Source organism: Poecilia formosa, unplaced genomic scaffold, assembly GCF_000485575.1.
Source record: "Poecilia formosa unplaced genomic scaffold, Poecilia_formosa-5.1.2 Scaffold30, whole genome shotgun sequence".
In the NCBI taxonomy this organism is placed as follows: Eukaryota; Metazoa; Chordata; class Actinopteri; order Cyprinodontiformes; family Poeciliidae; genus Poecilia; species Poecilia formosa.
In genome coordinates this window covers 2,526,767-2,547,729 of record NW_006799969.1, presented here as the reverse complement: position 1 = coordinate 2,547,729, position 20,963 = coordinate 2,526,767, and the positions used below count along the sequence as shown (strand labels likewise).

General features: G+C 41.6%; 1 protein-coding gene across 1 annotated transcript in view; it reads right to left on the bottom strand.

The window, feature by feature from the left end:
- Positions 1-20,963, bottom strand: part of LOC103136210 (signal-induced proliferation-associated 1-like protein 1) — a 50,528-nt gene that overhangs the window by 10,731 nt on the left and 18,834 nt on the right. Inside the window, exons 2-21 of the mRNA XM_016670050.1 lie at positions 18,639-20,337; positions 17,805-17,935; positions 16,593-16,781; positions 16,265-16,439; positions 15,427-15,530; positions 15,010-15,167; positions 9,236-9,815; positions 7,744-8,018; positions 7,404-7,655; positions 7,154-7,297; positions 6,893-7,044; positions 6,700-6,782; positions 5,881-6,299; positions 5,088-5,303; positions 4,609-4,771; positions 3,177-3,378; positions 2,858-3,007; positions 2,132-2,249; positions 1,831-1,909; positions 1,607-1,747 (exon numbers count right to left, since the gene is read on the bottom strand). Coding sequence (XP_016525536.1) covers positions 1,607-1,747; positions 1,831-1,909; positions 2,132-2,249; positions 2,858-3,007; positions 3,177-3,378; positions 4,609-4,771; positions 5,088-5,303; positions 5,881-6,299; positions 6,700-6,782; positions 6,893-7,044; positions 7,154-7,297; positions 7,404-7,655; positions 7,744-8,018; positions 9,236-9,815; positions 15,010-15,167; positions 15,427-15,530; positions 16,265-16,439; positions 16,593-16,781; positions 17,805-17,935; positions 18,639-20,127 — 5,220 coding nt within the window. The 5' untranslated portion in view covers positions 20,128-20,337. The remainder of the gene's footprint in view (positions 1-1,606; positions 1,748-1,830; positions 1,910-2,131; positions 2,250-2,857; positions 3,008-3,176; positions 3,379-4,608; positions 4,772-5,087; positions 5,304-5,880; positions 6,300-6,699; positions 6,783-6,892; positions 7,045-7,153; positions 7,298-7,403; positions 7,656-7,743; positions 8,019-9,235; positions 9,816-15,009; positions 15,168-15,426; positions 15,531-16,264; positions 16,440-16,592; positions 16,782-17,804; positions 17,936-18,638; positions 20,338-20,963) is intronic.

The window sequence follows — 20,963 nt, the reverse complement described above, 5'->3', positions numbered from 1 at the left end:
AAAGTTGGAATGTCCTGCAAAGGCATAGTGTTGACGTGTTTGTTTCCTATTAAGTGTTGCCTTTGACCTATTTAATTAATATAAAGAAAGGTGTTAAATTCTTACAGAACTCTCCTCCTCCTGTTTCCCTCCACTGCTCCAGTTCCAACAATGGAGTTAAATTGCTATTAATTGGTGAGAAGGTTTGTGTGACATTCCCCGACACCTGTTGTCGACAGGAACCTTGGCACAAAACCAGGAAAAGGTGGTTTCATTCACAATCAAATAGCTTCACCATTGTAGGAGAGATTTGCTTCAACTTACATTTTGACCCTCTACTTGCTTCCTAAGAGAGGGATTCAAACACATTCAGAAGCTTGCAAACCAAAAAGCTAACCAGTAGTAAAAAGCAACACTCTGTATATGATAAGCTGATGTGACAATCCTGACAAGACTTGATTCACCCCATTAAACTGATCACACAGCCAATGCCTGAACACCACGATTTACTCGCCTTGACGTACAAAAACTACACATTCTACCTCAGATGACAAGCCAGCTTCCAGTGCCGTCAGCCTGCTATGCTCTGCAATACCGTGGTATGTAGAATGAGCACAGCGGTCAGACAAACAACCTACATTTCTCAAACAAAGATCTGGTTATGCAATCCAGCTTGCTGGCCTCGTGTGACTTTGAGGCAGCGGTTGAAAGCAGCAGATTAGCAGCATTCTGGCTTTAGGCCACTTACTCCTCTAATGCGCTGTACTGGCTCAATATGACCAAAGCATTACCCAAATCTCAGCAGCAGGCAACAACAGACCATTAACTGTGTGACTCAACAAATCATAACAAACTCCTTATTAACAGAGATTGGAAAATACCCTTCAATAAAATGTTGCGTGAAAAAAAAAAAACTATCCATGAAAATAAAATATTTTCAAGTAAGTGCATATGAGGCGACAGTTTGTGCTTTAGTAAAGCAAAATCAATTCACTGAATCAGCAAAACTGCACAGCTTTAACTACTTTAATAAAGTATTAATAACATCAGGGTTTCAGAAAGTTTCAGAAAATGTTTAACTTTTTAAGACCATAAATAGACTTATGGTACAGGAATCAAAAGAAAATTACTTCTGTAGGTTCAGCTTAATTTATGTGTTATTTAAGTTGGTGTTTTTTGACTGTCATGTAGTTCCTGTGTGTCTCCAGGTCATTTAATTCTTTGGCCAATATGTACTGAANAACATGACTTCCATTTTCTTGATGAAGGAATGTAAACTTCTGATCGGCAGTGTAAACGGGGTCAGAAGCTTTATATCCCTTTAGGTTAGTTTCAACATTTCCTTCTCCAACATGCAAGGATGCCACCAAAGCATTACATAATTGTATGTACTCCCAGGAGGGGAGTGCATGCCGATAAAATCTAACACAAACTGTTCGTTTTCTCCGTCCTCCTTTTGAGTCTTTAGCTGTTTTCATGATTAGCTTTTGTTTTTTACAGATCCAGTAGGATGGAATGTAAAGTGATCCTGGAGCTGGTTTGATAAGGAGACCAACATAGAAAACAAACATCAGCTTCAGTAGTGGTTAACATCCCAGTGGAGAGCAGCTGACGTCTGCGGGCATCAGTTCATGTCGATGGTGTTGAAGACCCACTCTGTGAATTTCTTGAGCTTGGCTGAGGCGCTGTAGGATTCCTCCAGGAGACGCTGGTTGTCCTCTCGCAGGCTTTGGATCTGGACTTGCAGTGACGCTTTGGCGTCTTTCTCCTAATATTAAACAAATAATACAGGTGAGCATCTCATGTTCCTTTTCTTCAATACTAGAAACACCATTAGGTTATGTAGCTCACCTTCTTCAGGTCCTCCTGCAGCACTTTCACCATGGACTCCAACTGGCTCAACTTACCCATCAAACACGGCGGAATCTCTCTGTAAAACACGACAGCCAGGAAATTAATAACCCGATGCTCTAACTGTTGATTTTACAGATAAGTGTGCAGTCAGCCAGCAAAAGGAAACTAATTGATGTCATTAGCTGCAACAGTATGTGACTGGAAGGAAGTGTGCCGGGTCTTCCACGGTGTCAGCAGAGATGGAAATGAGGGAAATAAAACAAACGTTGACGTCTTGCCATGACCTGAGACCCCTTACCCGGGTGACGGCTGTCTCTGTGGAGCCGCCTGAGGCTCGGCCTGCTGGGGGCTGGCAGCTGATGTGCTCTCAGCCGTAGAGCTCTCCTCCTGGGCTGCTAGGAAAACCAGTCTCTGCTCTGGAAAACACAAACCATGTGCTGTTAGATGTGAACGCAGAAGAAAAGTTAAGTAGTGGTGCCCTCGTCTGGCAGAAGCACAAATAACAGCTGGGTTATTTCACGGGTTCAGAGTACATCTTTGTCCCAGTTAAAAAAAAAACAAACACTTTACTGCACACAGTTTTACAGTTGTCAGCCTTAACACATGGAAACTGCACAAACTATATAGGAGGATGGGTATATACATTGATATAACTTTTAGATAAGGAATTATTTAGATATTAACTTCGAAAAAAAATCAAATTATATACTTTTTCCAGATTGTTTTAATCAGCTTTAGATTTAATTTTTGGGTTTTATTTTTTAAATTAACCAACTCAGTTGCACGTTCCTGTGGACTGGAGTATTTTTTATTGCTATATTGCAGTTATGTTGAAATGTTGTCCTTTCTGTACAGTATTTTTATTCCATTCTTATTTTTTATATTCTACCTTAGTGCTATCTGTTTTTGCCTGTTACTTTGCTGCTGTTGCATAGAAATTGTACTTTAAAGGACATTTCTATTCTGTGTTCTTCAGTCAGTTATTCCACATCTAATTTTAAACATAATGAAGATGCAAACTTGCCCTCAAAGGCCTTGGCGGCGTCCACCAGGTGAGCCCAGTCCAGCGGGCCGTCTGCTCCGGTGTCAGGTAGGGGCATCAGAGCAGGATCCTGCAGTTGCTGCTTCTTCATCTCCTGCTCCAGCTCTGAGCTCTCCGGGGCGGTCAAGTCTCCTGGGGGTAAAGCAAAGGGAGATTAAAACCCTCTGGACTTCTCGCTTGGCTGCTCCTGCGTGACAAACTGAAGACAGAAACTGACCCAGAAACCTCGTTTGTACCTTCAGTAAATCCACATCACAACAAATTACACATTCAGGTGTTGCTGTCAAATGAAAAGAATCACCAAGAGATTTGTGCGATGCCCGGCGACGTGGACCGTGCCGGACGGTGGGCGAGCGTGGGATGGTGGAGCAGGTGAAGAGAAGGTCAGCGGATGTGTCACACTGTCCACTGGAGGTGGACTCCCTCTGTCCGCTGTAAATACTCTCATCTGACAGCGTCCTCTGAAGGGAGCGGCGGCTGGGAGGAGGGCCTGGGAACAACGGCTTCAGACGGACACCAAAACAGATCGAGAGTGACAGGAGTCACAAAATCAGTGCCAGGAGGTGATGAACTGGAAAAATGACTTCAACGTTGAACAGAATTGTCAGTCGCTCCAGAATGTTGGTAAATGACCAGAAAATATGGCATTAGGAATTACATATGTGTTCTAGTTATAACATCACTGGTTCTGATTACAGCTGCGTTTTAGAAGATATTTTCCAATATATTTAGTAACATTTCTATACAATTAATGCCAATATTTAAAATAAATACTGTTTTCTATTGTTATATAGATTAAAACTGTGTGAGGTGAGTCAGACTGCTTAGTATTATTAATATCAGCATCAAGTTTACTATTTCAACCATCTGTCCACTACCTAAAGTTATTTTCAATGTCTTAGTCATTTAGTTTTACATTAAAAGATTTATTTGAGATGTCAACATCTTTCATTATTGTTCCACTTGCTCCAAGCAATAATTTAAGGCTTTCAATGAACCAGATATTAATGTCTTGGACAGTGGGAGGAAGATAGAGTGAAGGAGAAAGACCTCTACCGAGAATTCAAACAGAGTCTCTACCATTAATAATTTTTCTTCAAAGATTAGAGAGGCCGACTACATTAACATGCCATGAATTGATCAAAGTAAGGTGAATATTACCGGAGACTAAGCAGAAAATATTAAAAACTTTCCTAATCTGGACTTGACATAATTGAGAATGGTAGAGAAAAAAAAAAAAAAACACATTAATTTATCAAACATTACATATTTGAAGGCAGGATATGTTGAAATCAGGATTTATTTTTTTTCCTGTGCTTAAAACAGTGTTGCAGAATAAACTGGAACTGCTTTTGTCTTCCGAGGCCTAGCCATTAATCGATAGAGGTGTGACGTGTTTCTCAGTACAATATGTGAACATCTGACTGGTCATTTCGAGATTGGCCACCGCAGACATGATTCCATAAATGCAACTTGAGCATTCCTGCACCTAGTTACACGTTTTTGATAAATGAGGCCAAATAACTTCATCATTTAGTTTTTTTATGTACAATTTGTTTATTCAATGCCATTTAAAGTCATAAAATCTGTTTATCCATTAACTTAATTTCTGTTGAATTCATGCAATCCAGCCATGTTGGTTACAAACCAACAGGAGATAATGTAATTTTTAAATCATTACTATTAAGTTAAATGTTTAGCACAGGGATTCAAATAGATTGATTTTCTGCTACCTTCTCTTCATTTGTTGTCGGTGGTGGGCTGTCAAGAGTGATCAGCTTCTTCAGGTCTTCTTCCAGGCTGGATTTGGCAGTCTGGCGCTGGGGAGACTGGGAGCCGCGGAGATTGGCCCTGAGCTGGGGTTGACCACCAAGCAGGCCGTCACTCTGGTGGCGCCTGGAGACAAAAAAAACAAAAAAAAAAAAACAGTTTTTGTCGGGAAACATCTTATAACATATAAACTTGCCTAAATAAGCAAAACCAATAAGGTAAAAGCTTTAGAAGAAGCCATATCAACAAGCCATGATGGTGGATACGATCCCAAAATAAGATTCCTGAAGCTTATATAACAAAAACTGAAGATAAAGATCCTTCGCTGCCTTAAAACAGGGTTAAAAGTCGGGTATGCCTCAGGGGGGCGCTGTTGATCAACTTTAAAAAATGTTCATCACATTTAAAGTACCAGTTAAAAACAAATCATTTTCTGCCTTACTTGCGAGTGCTGCCAAAATCCACGGAGTTCACGGTTCCTCCAGGCTTCTTCCAGCCAATCAGGTACTTCGAGGTGGCTCCTTGACGCGGATAGAAGCTCTTGGTCCCCGGGGACTGGGGATTCTGGGATGTGGGTGACAGGTCTGCTTCGTTCTGTGGTGACGAGGCGCTGCAGCTCTGTCCCGTTGGACTCTCTGAGTGACCAGAGCTGACAGAGCTGGAGCGTTGAGACACAGACGTAAAACATTTGTAAACATAGTTGAATGCATTAGCTCAAGCCTGTGAAAACGATCATAATGTGAGCGCATGTTGCATTTGAATGACAGAAGCATAGTTAATTAATATAGTTTGGCCTACATGCATAATGTTTCATATATATTTTGAAGGCTCCTTGATTATGGTACAGAGTCACGTCACTGTCAAAATAGAAGCAGGGCCCCATCTCCTCTCATGTCGTCATTTTATTCTTAGTCTAGAAAAGTGAGAATTTCATTGTGTGCGTGTGTGAGTTATAAAACTCAACCGCCAGCAAGATGTCTGCAGGAAGAGAGTTATTTCTGTCTGAGTGAAAGGAGAAAATAGCTTTCCTTCATTCAAAAGGAAGAGGATTTAGAGAAGAGGGAGCAGTGCTGAGCTATGACAGATATAACAAATACGCTCTTCCCCTCTTTCTGCATAAATCCCAGACCTTACGCCCTTCATGAGGAGGACTATGCAAGTCATATATGCACCACAAGAAACCAGTTTACTTAGAAAGTGAAAGATGTACACCAAAAAAAAGAACGGCAGCCCACCTGGAGTGGGACGCCGCATCACTCATGCTGTATGCGGCGCCATCAGGAGCCACTGTAAAGCCGGTTGGGCTCTTTGCCGATATCTCACTGCCTCCGGCGGGAACAAGAGAGTCTGGTGTTGGAGGCGACGTGCTGGAGGCTCTCTCACAGCTTCCCACCTCGTCCTGCCAGGGGATTTTTTCCTTGGACCTGAAGGCACCGGTGGAGGAGGCCGTACTGCTCTGGGTGGCGGTAAAAGAGGTGGCGTCGATGCCGCTGTCAGTGGATGTGCCCTGAAGGTAGCCGTTGAGCTCCAGGTCGCTCCGCGCTCCAGACCGGGAGCCGACTTCGTACCACTTCTCGTCACTGTGCGCCGAGCTGGAGGCGTTGCTGGACAAGGTGTTGCTGCTCGACTGGCTGGACGAATACGGCGCATCGGCCTGTTTACAAAGGAGGAAAAGTAAAATAGTCCGCATCAGCTCATGTAGAGGAGAAAAAAAACTAGGATGCTCAATTCATTGAAATAGTCAGGTCGTAGCAATATTTTAATCCTGCCTGCCTGCCCTTGGCACAAACAGTGTTGGTTGTGAGCATTAGAAGGAATCAAACACTGGTTCTTCTGATGCAGTACCTCACATTTTTATTTGTAAACTTTGTTTTATAAGAATGAATATTTGGGATCATTTTGTTTCTTCATGTGGTGTTTGTAGTCTATCATGCATCATCCCTAAAAATACACTGTAGTTTGTGTTTGCATTATGTCATAAAGTGAAAAAAGGAAGAGGCATCTTTAAACTCTGCCTTAAAGATGCAGCGCAGTGATTGCTGATTGGTGGTTACCTTGGTGTTTTTGTTCGGAGACAGGCGGCTGCTCTGATCTGAATGCTGGAGCCGAGGAATCACAACCTTTGAAACTACGGTATCTATAAAACACAAGTTAATCAATAAAACAAACTCCCAAAACATGAATGTTTTTTAATATATGTATTTATTTATTTATTTATTTTTTATTTATCTCTGAGGATTTCCCAACCTGAGCCAGTTTTGGCGATGTCCATCCTGATTGCGATGTCGCTGTCCGCAGGTCTGGACCATGCAACAGCAGAACACACCTTGACTCCGTTGACTCCATCAGCGGCCACCTGCCGCACAGACGTGACAGGCGACTGGGAGTTGTTATTAAACCTGCACAGGACAACAGGAGGATTATTTAATGCACCATAATGCCACAGGCCATGATGCAAAACAAAAAGAAGTCGGTGAATTCCGTGTCTCGGTCGGCAGACAGGCTCACCCGTCAGGCACAGGCTTCTGCCTCCACTGGTTTGAACTCATTGTGTCGGTGTAGGAGAGGTTAGAGGGCGAGTTTGTGCTGTGCAGCGTGCGACCCATCACAATGGAGCATGCCAGAGCGTAGTTGTCATTCCCTGGGGAATATCTACAAGTGGACATATGGGTGACATTAAGGACATATGCTGCAAACAGACAGATAAAATTCAGCACGTCCGATGTATTGCGTAACAGATTTATATCCATCCTGTGACCTTTTCGGGTTGAGAGGCCGACCGTCGCTCGACACACTGCGAGGAATGGCGGCGCTGTTGCGGTCACTGAAGTCTGTCGGCGGCGCCTTGATCAATGTCCCCCCTGCGGCGGCAGAGCGAGGGCTGGATGAGCTGCGCGGCCACTTGGCGTTGTTGTTTGTTGGCCGGAAAGGGAACTTTAACTCGTAGGGCATGCCCTCTTTGTGGTTCTTGTAGTCCACAAGGGGCATATGGTAGATTTCAGAGCAGCCTCTGTTGTCGGCACACAGAGGACTCCAAGTTAAGACACTGAATAAATATTTATACATGTCTGAAATTAAATTAAACATTTATATTTCACCTGCGAGGAGTGGAGTCCTCATGTGGTGGAATAATGACCACCTTGACGGTGACAGAGGTTCTGAGCAGGTCAATCATCTGCTCATGGGACAGCGAGGCCACAGACACCTTGCAGATCTCCACCAGTCGGCTGCCCTGCCTCAGCCCAGCCTGCCAGGCGTAGCCGTATGGCTCCACTTCGGCTACGATGCCCTCAAAGTTGACATGGAAGCCCAGCTGGCCCAAGGCGTTCCGGCGCAAAGTCATCTCTGTGGTCTGGCTGCCTTTGGTCAACAGCTGCAGAGGAGGCAGTGGTAAGTGGTGAGTGTTACATTGGACATACATAGATGACAGGGACAAGGTATGAAGGAATAAGCATGGACATTTTCAAAATATAACAATTTTTAGTTGTCCCTGTTCCTCACTTTGGAGGGACATGTCACTGCTTAAAATGAAGAATTCATTGGCATGCAAAACATAGTGATGAAATCATACATTGTAGGATTTATAATGGAGTCAACACAACAACGTTTGGATATTGTATAGTTGGTCACTATGTCTCTATGTAGCTATAATAATAACAACAATAGTACTATAAGATTTTAATCAGCTTTTCCTAAATTCTTAATAGCTGTAAGAGGCACAAATTAGGAAAAAGTGGCTACACGTCAAAATAAATAAAGATTTAAAATGAAATTCTTAGCCTTCACCCCATTTCTTATGAATAAGGCATTTAGTTGTCAAATAGAAATACACTCAAATTAAAATATTTTCTCAAGTAAATTTTAAAACCACAACTTTTATGATGTGTAGATTGACTACATAAATCTCATTAAGTTTCAGAAATATGGTTACAAAGCCAAATTTGGGGTGTTTTCACAAAGATCAGACGTGGGAAAAAATTACTACTTTTCTCTGAAGGCAAGTGGTTCTATTCCTAAAGACAAAAAAAAGCCAGTTTACTATTGATATTCACATGCCATACATCATTTTTTAAAATTATTTTTGTTCCATAAATTTAAGCTGATAATCATGTAACTGGCTTCTGGAAAAAAAAAAAAGTGCCTTCTTTTCTGCCATGACCTCACTAACATAATCTATAACTGTTGTTAGTAAATTGGCAACACATTACCAAAACTCTAAATCATCACCATCCTATAATAATGGCCTACATATTTTTTTGCCAAAAAATAATCCCCTTTAATTGCCGAAAGATGATTTAGGCAAAAATATACTTTTGGCAACAATGACTTAGGCCATTATTTTAGGAAGGTAACAAAATGCATTCTAAATACAATAGTAAAATTTTTTTTCTTTTGGTGGATGGTGATGTCTGCGGCATGTTTGACAACTGTTCAACAACACATGCAGTCATGCAAAAAAAATTTGTTTTTACATACAACAGAGAGAATCGATGATTGCTCAGATTTTTTTAATGAGTTTCCTCATTTGTAAAATTATCTCAATTGCCATCTAAATTAAGTACCAGGCACCAAACCACATCACTCACTGACCTCCAGTCTTTTCACAACCTCTCCGAAGTCCTCAGTGTTGTTGTTGATGGACCGAAGCGACACACTCTCTCCGCGCTCATAGTAGATCTTCAGTGAGGCGGGGCTCCCAGTCGACCAACCAATGATGTCACGCGTGGCGCAATTAAACACGACTGCTTTGGCCTCCTGATCCAGCAGGATCATGAAGTCATTTGAAATGGCCAGCAGGCATTCCCGTTCAGCGCCTGCTACCTGGTCTTCGGCATGAACCTGCCAGGTTATGGCACCGAGACTACGCAGCTCCGCCCCGCTGTACGGGCGCACCTTCTCCCGACGCTTATGTGCCAGAGAGATGAAGGGAAACTTCCCAGCAGGCTCCACGGGTGTGCTGGTCACGTGTCGCTCCGCCAAGTCGCGCAGGTACTCCTGTCGCGTGCGCGTTGCCATGGCGCCGAACTTTTCCGACTTGTGCGCTGCGTTCTCAGCGTTGATGACCTTGGCCAGCAGGAAATCCCGGAAAACAGTGGACTTTGGGAAGGTAACTCCCTTTGGGATTGGTGGACCAAAGGAGGGAACGTCCTGCGAACGGGTGACGGCAACGCTAGAGGTAGAAAAAGATAAGGCAGGGGTGATCTTTTTTTTTTGAACTTCTAAAATAAAATAAAATAAAATGGCCTTAACCTATAAAATGTACCGTTTAGAAAATATTTGATAATACAAATAAATGTGAATGAAATGAACGATGCGCAAAGAAGAGAAAATAAATAAATTATAAATATCCATAGTAAATAAGTTATTTAAATACAATCACCCAACATATAGCAAAGTATGAAACTAAAGTGACACTGTGTGAAAACGGCCGAAGTGGAAAAACAGGCACCAAACTGGTTATTAGCACAATGCATTCATTCCCCCTTTTGTCACATTACAACCACAAACACAAAGGAGTACATACGACTGCATTTTGTGACCGCATCTCTGTGCAGGGGGAATGAAAACTAGTGGAACGTTTTACACTAGAGAGTAAAATTATAGTAAATGTAAGCGAATTACTCAAATTCAAAGAAAAATGATGCATGATTCTGCTGGAGGCATTTTCTAGTTGAAAGTTTTCCTTTCCTCTGTCACCACATGTTTGCTCAGAATGAGGGGCTGCTGTCAAGTCAGCAACTCAATGCAGTCAAGTGTTTCCTGTTGCCATATGCCAGTTTGAACTGGCCTCTTACTAAAGTCTTAAAACAAATTCTCTCTGATTTTATTTGTATAAAAAAATAACTATGAATTTTCTTCCAATTAAAATATTGAATATTGTGTTTTAACGTACTAACTTATGGAAAAGTTGGAATGTCCTGCAAAGGCATAGTGTTGACGTGTTTGTTTCCTATTAAGTGTTGCCTTTGACCTATTTAATTAATATAAAGAAAGGTGTTAAATTCTTACAGAACTCTCCTCCTCCTGTTTCCCTCCACTGCTCCAGTTCCAACAATGGAGTTAAATTGCTATTAATTGGTGAGAAGGTTTGTGTGACATTCCCCGACACCTGTTGTCGACAGGAACCTTGGCACAAAACCAGGAAAAGGTGGTTTCATTCACAATCAAATAGCTTCACCATTGTAGGAGAGATTTGCTTCAACTTACATTTTGACCCTCTACTTGCTTCCTAAGAGAGGGATTCAAACACATTCAGAAGCTTGCAAACGAAAAAGCTAACCAGTAGTAAAAAGCAACACTCTGTATATGATAAGCTGATGTGACAATCCTGACAAGACTTGATTCACCCCATTAAACTGATCACACAGCCAATGCCTGAACACCACGATTTACTCGCCTTGACGTACAAAAACTACACATTCTACCTCAGATGACAAGCCAGCTTCCACTGCTGTCAGCCTGCTATGATCTGCAATACCGTGGTATGTAGAATGAGCACAGCGGTCAGACAAACAACCTACATTTCTCAAACAAAGATCTGGTTATGCAATCCAGCTTGCTGGCCTCGTGTGACTTTGAGGCAGCGGTTGAAAGCAGCAGATTAGCAGCATTCTGGCTTTAGGCCACTTACTCCTCTAATGCGCTGTACTGGCTCAATATGACCAAAGCATTACCCAAATCTCAGCAGCAGGCAACAACAGACCATTAACTGTGTGACTCAACAAATCATAACAAACTCCTTATTAACAGAGATTGGAAAATACCCTTCAATAAAATGTTGCGTGAAAAAAAAAAAACTATCCATGAAAATAAAATATTTTCAAGTAAGTGCATATGAGGCGACAGTTTGTGCTTTAGTAAAGCAAAATCAATTCACTGAATCAGCAAAACTGCACAGCTTTAACTACTTTAATAAAGTATTAATAACATCAGGGCTTCAGAATGTTTCAGAAAATGTTTAACTTTTTAAGACCATAAATAGACTTATGGTACAGGAATCAAAAGAAAATTACTTCTGTAGGTTCAGCTTAATTTATGTGTTATTTAAGTTGGTGTTTTTTGACTATCATGTAGTTCCTGTGTGTCTCCAGGTCATTTAATTCTTTGGCCAATATGTACTGAAAGCATTGACCCTTCTCACTAAGCATTTCACACTCTGTTCATCAACTGTTGTAGTAAATTATTAAGATAAATCATAATAGACATATACAACTCAACATTCTTATCTGAAAAGTTTGCAGTCGTTTGGATTCTGATTGAACCTCTTACTCCTATAAAAGGCAGATAATAAAATTCAACACTTTTTTTGAACCTCCTGAGTAGAGATGCACCAATCAAGATTGTTTCTTCCAAGCAAATGACAATATTCCAGTTTTCATGAGTTCGATTTGCCAATTCTAATTTTGACTGATTTTATTTTTCTAACTATAACTAACAAAACCAGAAACAAATGTGCTATAGTTTATTTGACAGAGGAAGCACTGAAAAATTACAGAGTCCCTGATTGGAGATGCAGTGATCAAACTTTTCAGGACAATTCCTTGCTGATTCTGATTTTGACCGACTGTTTTATTGCTTCCTAAGGAATAGACACAGAAGCAAAAACAGGTCAACTTTACATGATTATCCCTATTTGTCTATTCAATCATGTGACTTCATTGTTATTAAACTAGATAAAAGTTCTTAGTGTTGGTTTGCAAGTTTAAAGACCAAAAAGGCAGGGGCTCTTAAGTTGGAATAGAAAAATATTGATCAGTCGGTTAGTGCCAATCAATAAAAATCTGTCCAACTACCATTTTTGACAGAAGGAATAGTGCATCTCTAATCAATAACTCACCTCTTTCTTCAACAATAGGGCACCATTCTCTTCTGGTTTTCGCTAATATCCTTAAAATCTAGTGCAGTTGCAAACAAGCAATGATATGATCTGATGAAGCGATGATAAGTCAGTTGATTTACGTAGCCAGAAAAATACCCTAAAATAATCAGTATGTTTTAGGAAAGTCTTGTAATTCTGTTGTTTTTTGCTGAAATCAGTGAACATCCAGGCCCAAACTTTGCAAAAACAATCTGAGATAAGTCCTGAATGATCCAAGCAAAAGCCAGATGTTGACAGTATTAGTTACTCTGGGTGGAGTCGCTGGGTTGTCCTCCAGGATTCTATATCTTGTATCTAAATATAGCAAGTAAGGTAAACCAGTATTCCAGACATTAACTCTCACAAGAGCTCAAAGTTACAAATACAAAAAAAAAAAAAAAATCATAAAATATCCACTGGTTTATGGAATACAATAGCTTAAAAAAACAGTCCCCACAGAAATAAAGGTTAAAAATGATAATCCTGGTGTGGGAAACGAAGACCAGCCTGACCCGTCTTCCCCTGAGGTGGACTCCGTGAGATCTGAGAAAACCCTGCTCTGTACGCTCCTCTTTACTCACATCCATGAGCGGCTGGAGAGAGCACTTCATGTGCATGGGACTAACTCCTTAAGACCACTTCGGCTCATGCAGCCCAGAGGCAAAGTGGCAGCCGGGGAGGATGAGAGGGGAGAAGGGAAGGAGGCTGTTTTGTACCAGTGTGTGAAGAGTGAGCCTTCAAGTAAATTAGTGTGCAAGCAGGGAAGTGTGTAACTGTATGTGCTGTGTGCAAGTGAGCATGAGGAGGTGGTAAAATGGAGAAATGGGGCTAACGGAGTGACAGAGAGCAACTATGTGTGCATAATATTTGTGCATGCAGTGAGGTGGCTTTGAGTTAGTGATAAAAGCAAAGAGTTGGTCTATCATCATCGCAAAGCCAAGAATAAGCCGGCAGAATAGAACAAACATCGATTCGACAGCTACTGCAGAAATAATGTCTTTGTTCATAATCAAACAAATGTGCATGGGTATATATAGCTTAAGCAGCCCACGATCCGTGAAAACAAGGAGAGGGTGATGCAAAAAGCTTTTATGTTTGATTCATGCCTTGCAGTCAATGCTTTTCTTTTAATGCAACTGCAAAAACTTGAACTAAAACGACAGCTACTACCACTGAGTGGGACAGGGGGCATTTAAGGCGACATAAAAAAGATAGGTCAGACATGATTTTGGTTAGACTAGCCAACTAAAACTGTAAACAATTCTTCCTCTACTTCAGTGGAAAGAGAAAACAGGATTAATCTTCTTTGCCGTTTTACTTTCACTGCACAAATTCAAATTCAAAAAGTTAAACTCATATAGATCAATACACAGCTAAGTGATATAATCTCAACCATTTATTTCTGTTGGTTTTGATGATTATAACTTAAAAAAAAAAACTCAATTTCTTGTTAAATATGAATGTTATATAAAATAATATGTTATGGCTTATCCAATCAAAGTGAAGACCAACAAGAAGCTACTAAATTTACAACTTAGCTGAAATATCTGGCAGTTCGCAGAGTGATGTATCAAACCATATTAATGAAAAAGTAAGTGGAAGGAAAATCTGGTAGAATCTGGTATAAGTGCAGAGTTGAGAGAATTTTGTAGAAAAAGCCATTCAATTAAAAAGCATAACAGGAGTCAGTGCTTCAGAAAACAGCACAAACAGAAATAAAAGCCACTCCTGAAAAAGAGACAGGACCACAAGCTAAGAAGAAAATGATTCAACTGTTGTTTAGTAGGCCAAAGTCCTCTTTTCATTTAGAAATCAAAGTCCCATAGTCTGAAGCAAGAGTGAAGAGGAACGAAATCCAAGCCGATTGAGGATCAGAGTAAAATTTCCAGTCACTGACTATATGAGGTGTCAAGTCGTCTGCTACTGTTGGCCCAACTATGTCTGATCAAGTCCAAAGTCCTTGCAGCCGTCTACCAGGAAATTTCAGAGCACTCTATGCGCCGATAACAAACTTTATGGAAATGCAGATTTCTTTTTGCAGAATGACTTTGCACCTGCTCACACTGCCAAAGGCACCAAAAGCTGGTTCAATGACCAGAGGGTTACTGTGCTTGTGACCTCTACTCCATAGAGAATCAATGGCATTGTCAAGAAGTAGATGAGAGACACCAGGCCCAACCAAGTGGTAAGTACATAGAAATTAACATATAGTTTTCAGAAGTCTGACATTTCTGTTTGAAATATCCTTTTTCAGAATGTCTTGTACAATATTCAAATAGGCTTTTTCCCAATTATTTTTACTACATAGTTTTTTAAGAACAGAATTTTTTATTAGTTTATTTTTATAAACTAAATGCTTAAAAAGATATTTATGTGTAAATAACTCTATATAATATGTAAGTTTTCAATATTTTACTTTAGGTATTGGCATAATCATATTTAAAAAATTACTCGGATGCAAATCTAATCTTAACTTATCCCCTAATAATCTCCCACTAGGACCCACCTGTAGCACGTGCTGTCAGAGCAGGGGTTGTGCACCCGAACAATGATGAAGACATGCTGAAAGTGAGACCGAATGGCTCTGGGCGTGAAAGGGTGAGCTCCCGGTTCCTGGAACACAATGGTCACAATGTCGTTCCCAATGTGCCGCTTCCTCAGCAGCTGGAAGAACAACAAAGATTACACTGACTGAAACTGAGATTTGACTGAAATTAAAGTTAAAACACACACACACACACACGCACGTGGCACATTTTTGTAAGTTGAAACAAATAATTTCATTAAAGCTGAACAGGGTTCTGTTTGGAGAGCTGTAAATCCTCTGCATTCCTGAAAATTTATGTGGAGCTTTTGTCTCCAAAGAAAGACATTTTCCTGACAAAACAATATACTGCATACAATCCGTGTTCCCCATGTTTACCTGTTGTTTGTTGTTGGGTGTGTAAGGCAGCATTGTGGACACATGAAACATGATCTCGTAGTCCTTGTATGAAGTGTACAGGGAGTGAGTGCCAGTTGAATCCGCTGCAGAAAGAATGGAAACGCAGAATTGAAAACCATAATAATATTGCTGCCATTCATTTGCGCTTTGCACTCACTGTGCACAGGATGCACTTTCACCATAGCACAAACAAGTAGACAATAGTGAGCTGTGAACAAATGCCAGCCAATCAAAATTTATGTTCATTGGGGGAAAATTGCCTTCTCTAACGTTTGCATCCTGTACATTGTTTTTTGATTAACAACACAAAGAAAGCACTAGAAAGTGTAGGAAATTCAAATCATTTTAGGAAAATATTTACATCTCAGTTCAAACCGAAACCAAGACGACTCACAATGAGTTCCAGAGAGCAAACAATGGTCTCCAGTATGTCTATTCACCTACAAACTTCTGAGCTTCTTTTATAAATGCCAACTAATTCATGTTAGTCCATCACATAAAATCCCAATAAAATACACAAACATTTGTGTCTGAAAGGAGAAATATTTGTAAAACCTCCAGGGGTTTGAATACATTTGAAAGGCACCGCATGTGTTGAAATCTAAAGAAACAAGAAGGAAGGAAGGTCACATGAAATGGAGGAAAGCAAGACAAAAATAAAGAGTCTCAGACTAAAGAAGCTTCAACAGGTCAGAGGTGACTGGGAGGCAGAAAAGTCACTTCAGTGTTACAGCTAATCTACAGGTCAGTATTGCTGGCCTGTAGATAGAAACCCCTTTGTATGTGATGCCAAAAACAATGCAGTGTGTGTAATTACTTTTGGTGTCCAGCTGGGCTCTGTACTTGGTGAAACCCTTGAGGCGGATCTTCTCCCCCAGCAGCTGGAAGAACTCCTCCAGGGCGGGGCCGGCGGTCTCGTTGTTGTACATTTCCTCCTCCGTGCTTTGTCCCGCTCGGCAGTACATCACACCTACCTTGACCTGAAAACTTAGCTGGAGACCAGACACAAAAATTTCACACTTTTTCAACCTCAAAAAGCAATTTTTAGGTGATTTTTAAATCAAAGTGAATTTATGGCTGACATTCCTTGCAGTGGTCAAACTCCATCTGTGGAATCTTTGCAATCTTATGCGTCATCCTCTTACCCCTTGTTCATCCAGCTTCATCAGCTGCTCTGTGACTTTAGGGGTGTTGAGTGCCAGTCTGAGGCAGGACAGATCCAGTTCTGGGAGAAGGTACTCCAGTACATCTTTGATGGGGAGACCTCTTGTGGTCCCATGTTTGGAGGTAGAAGGCACTGCATCCTCCAATATAGAACCTCTAAGAGTTGTCAGCTGGATGGGAAGAAACGCAAAGGAAGATTACAGAGAGGTGAGAGATAAGGAATGCACCTCAGGTATTATTGAGGCTCTGAACTTCAGAGAAAACAGGCCGTCCCTGACAACAGAAATAAACAACAGCGCAGTATGCAGAGCTTCTAATACCAACTTCAAAGTCAATAACGCAAAAAAAAAAAAAGGCAAATCTGACTCAAATCTTTGGGTAAGTACAAAATGAAAGAGGTGAAAGAGGTGAGATGGCCTGTCCAATCATTCTGTAGCACAGAGTGTGCATTGTGCTGAGCTCGTGGGACTGAACTCAATCACCCAGCTATCTTAGCAGCTGGAACAGACGGACACTCCCTCTTCCCTGCAAGCTTGACGCTGCACTGAGCTGATGTTTACAATGGGCCACTGTTTCCAATGTTTACATGAGGAATTGGGGGGGTGGTTAGTTGCTTCAGTCAAACCTGTGAAGTTTAAATCACATGTGGTTGTCCTGGAACAATCCACAATAAAAAGTTTCTATATGCGTCTGTATTCTATCTGGGTGGGAGTGCAAGACATTAAATCTATAAACCGATTTCCCCATAGGAGTGGAATCAAACTCTCATATTAAGGAAGTATTATATTTAATTGAAAGCTCTTCACACGATAGTTTTAGGTTGCTGACAGGCCTTCAGGGCTAGCGGATGCATGTACTTCCTGAGGTTTCTTCACACATTGCTAATATCAAGTAGACACCTGAATAGCTTGAGGGAAGGTTGCATAATGATAATAAAAAAAAAAAAAAGAAAGGACAAAAACAAGAACGCAACTTTAATTAGTTGATTATATTAAACATGAAAAAAAACCTTAACCCAGAATGAATAATACACAAGTTGACTGTAATGTATTACAGAAAAACCTTTTTTTTTTAATTAAAGTTTAGCTACTAAATACCAAAATTAGTGAGTATAAGAATATAAAGTCTGCATTATTAAAATTTAGTTGGAAATTAAAAAGAAGTGTGCTGTAAGAGTTGAAGGCAAGTCTGACCTCGCTTGTTCTGAAGATGATGCGGTAGTTATACTGCTGCCCACGCTCTTTTTCCTCGTCCAGCTTCTCTCTGCGCAGACTTACGGCGATTGGACCCAGAGACTCGTCCATGCCAAAGTAGTTCCAGTGCTCTGAGGTGCAGGAAGTGTCACATGTCCAAAAACAGCATGTTAAGCATCACTGCTCTTGAAGCACATCATTAGTTTGTAGGTAGCAAAATATTTCAAGTGTTTGTCGCAAGATTTATGAATTCATCCTTGGCACCAGAGAGATAATTTGCCATGTTTAATGTGTTGAACATTGTATTTGTCAGGAAAAATGACTTCAACTAATTTGGAAAGTGAATAATTTTCCCTCTATATCAGACAAGTCAAAGTTGTTTATATAGTTCAACACACCCGAATCAAATGACGGCTCATTAACACGTCTACAGAACATTGACTTGTTGAGAAGGTAGTAACTACCTGCGTGTTGAACCAGGAACCAAACTAAAACATGCAGGACATCGGAGCTAACAGACTGACTGAACACCCTTTGTCTATATGACGATGATCCAGGACTTGAAGTCCAGTGTCCTGCAACTTTTAGATGCATTTCTGCTTCTACACAGCTGAGTCAAATAATGAGGTCATTAGCTCTGGAGAACTTGACTGCATACTGTTGAGGTGATTCAGCCATTTGAATCAGGTGTGTTGACTCATCAGAAAGCTGCAGGTCACCAGCTCTCGATGACTGGATTTGAATTAACTCAAACCTGTGCACATTTTTCCTATCACTCACCTACAAAAAGAGCAGTTCAAGTGCGTCATAATCTGCACTATAATTGCCTCTTACCTTTAAGGTAGAAAAACTTTCTGAAATAGTAGGCTCCCAGATCCACGTGCTCCACAATGTACTGTTTGCCCTTTTCGCTGACTGTGCTCGGTCCCTCCTTGGGTCCCTCGAGAACAGCTACTCCAGCATTAGTGCAGTGTGTGCTCAAAGATGTCTCATATAGGTGACCTTCTCCAGTCAGGTTTCCTGAGCTGCTGCTGCCTGCTCCACCACCCACAAGTCCATGATACCCAGTCCCACCTAGCCCACCTGCGCCCAGCCGCCGCCTCCCGCTCCCGTCGGTGTTGATCTCGTTGCGGAAGCAGGGGCAGCTCAGCAGCATTTCGTTGCTCTGTTCGTCTCCTGTGTCCAAGCCTGGGCTGTCTCTGGAGCTCAGCTCTTCTTGGCTGCCACTTGGGGAGCTGTAAGGCAGGCTGTGGGTGGATGACAGAGTGGAGGTAGCAGATGCTACGGCAGCAGCGGACGCTCCGGTGGTGGTGTTCTTCCTCTTTCCTGCCGTCTGTCGAAGCTGAGTAATTTCATTGAGGTCAAAAAGGATGCTCTGAACGTCGTAGTGAGCAAAACCTTTCTGACAGACCCAGGGCTTTAGAGCGGGAGGTGCATCCTCCATTCGACTGTCCTCCACGTCGGATCCGGCTCTCGGAGAGTCCAACTCGCCTCGTACATTTTTAAGTTTCCGGAATATGGACTCCCCTCCCGTTTCAGATTTGGTGCGTCTTTTCGGAGGCTTGTCCCTGTCTCTGGGTTTCAGCAGGTGTCCATCTGTGACGTCTTCCTGAAGCTCTTGAAGCTTTATCCCAACATTCAGAATGTCTTCTAGGTTCTCTGGAGCAGGGCTGCGCTGGTCCACCTTGTCCTCTTGATAACCCTTCAGCATTTCAAAGAAACTGTCCTTAGCGATTCCGTGTTGATCTATTGATGATGTGCTCCCATATTCCCGATGAAGAGGGGAACATTTAGCTCCCGCTGATGGTGCCCAGTCTTCTCCACTATCTCCGCTGCCCTCCATTTCACTGATGGCCATGTCGCTGTTACTGCGTTGACGGACACGTCTCTGTCGAGGATTTTTGTGCGCAGGGCCTCTGTAACCTGGGGTCAAATAACGGTTGTCGGGGCTGTAGCTGTTTGGCGGTGCATGTGTTCGACTCATTAGGGTGTTGTGGATGTTGCGAAGCATAGAGGAGTCATGAGGGCTCAAAACAGAGCCTAACTTAATGTGACTTTTAATGACAGATGGGGTGCCAGCCCCAGTGTCGCCAGACGAGTGCCACTGTGCTCCTGGAGCATCTTTTCTCGGGGGCCAGTCGGCCACCCGAGCTCGAACCCCCATTTTAGGCATCCCTGTGTTCACACTGCCATGGTAGTTGTCTGTTCGGGCCGGAAAAGCCCCCCCATTGACTGGTCGCAGATGGCCAGTGTAAAACTCATTGGTGGCAGGAATGGAGCCTCCAACCGTGCACTCCATCGGTGGGCGCTTCAGGCTGGTCATGACATCAGTGCCAAAGGTTAAAGGCACTTAGCAGATGGGCATGGCTGCTTCTGGGACTGGGTGCTACTCAATGACCTCATGAGCAAATATGAATGTTGGGATCAACAAGTCCAGAGGCAAGAGATATCCTCAGCACTCAAGCTTGCATACTGCCTCCTCAGCTGCAGCAGTCCTGCTGTTTAGCATTTTCTCCACTCCTAACACAGAACCCTGGAAAAACAAACAAATATATGTTATGATTCTGCTGAAAAATCAGCAGGACAGAAATTTGAGCAGTGATGTTGAAATCTTGAAGTAGAAATTATCTTCACACATGCTTTCTACCACTATTGAAATCTTTGTCAGCAAAAAACTACATCCAAGTTAACAAACAGACACAATTATAACATGGTTGTGAAAAGATATAGGGATATTGTTGTTTGAAAAAAAATCTGAAAATTTCCACAAAAATGTCTAAAACATGTACAAGTATCTAATCTGAAAATGTGTCTGCAGGACTAAATGTTAAAAATGGTATTCCTCTTTAGTGGTAAGAGATATTTCAAAGTTAGAGAAATGTACCTTACAAATGCAAAGCAGCAGGAAAAGGATCAAACATTTTTTTATTAATCAAAAAACAAAAAATATATATATTTTGTATTCAGTATTGTGGCTCAGTGCTTGGTGAACCAATCCAATATTTAGTATTAGATGGAGACCATCTTTGAACAGGAGTCATGTCACAGATTCTCAAGTGAATTTATATCTACACTCTGTGCCATTTTAACACATGCATATCATTTTTTTCTAAGCCATTTAATTGCAGCTCTAACTGCATTTTGTTCTGCCAGAAGGTG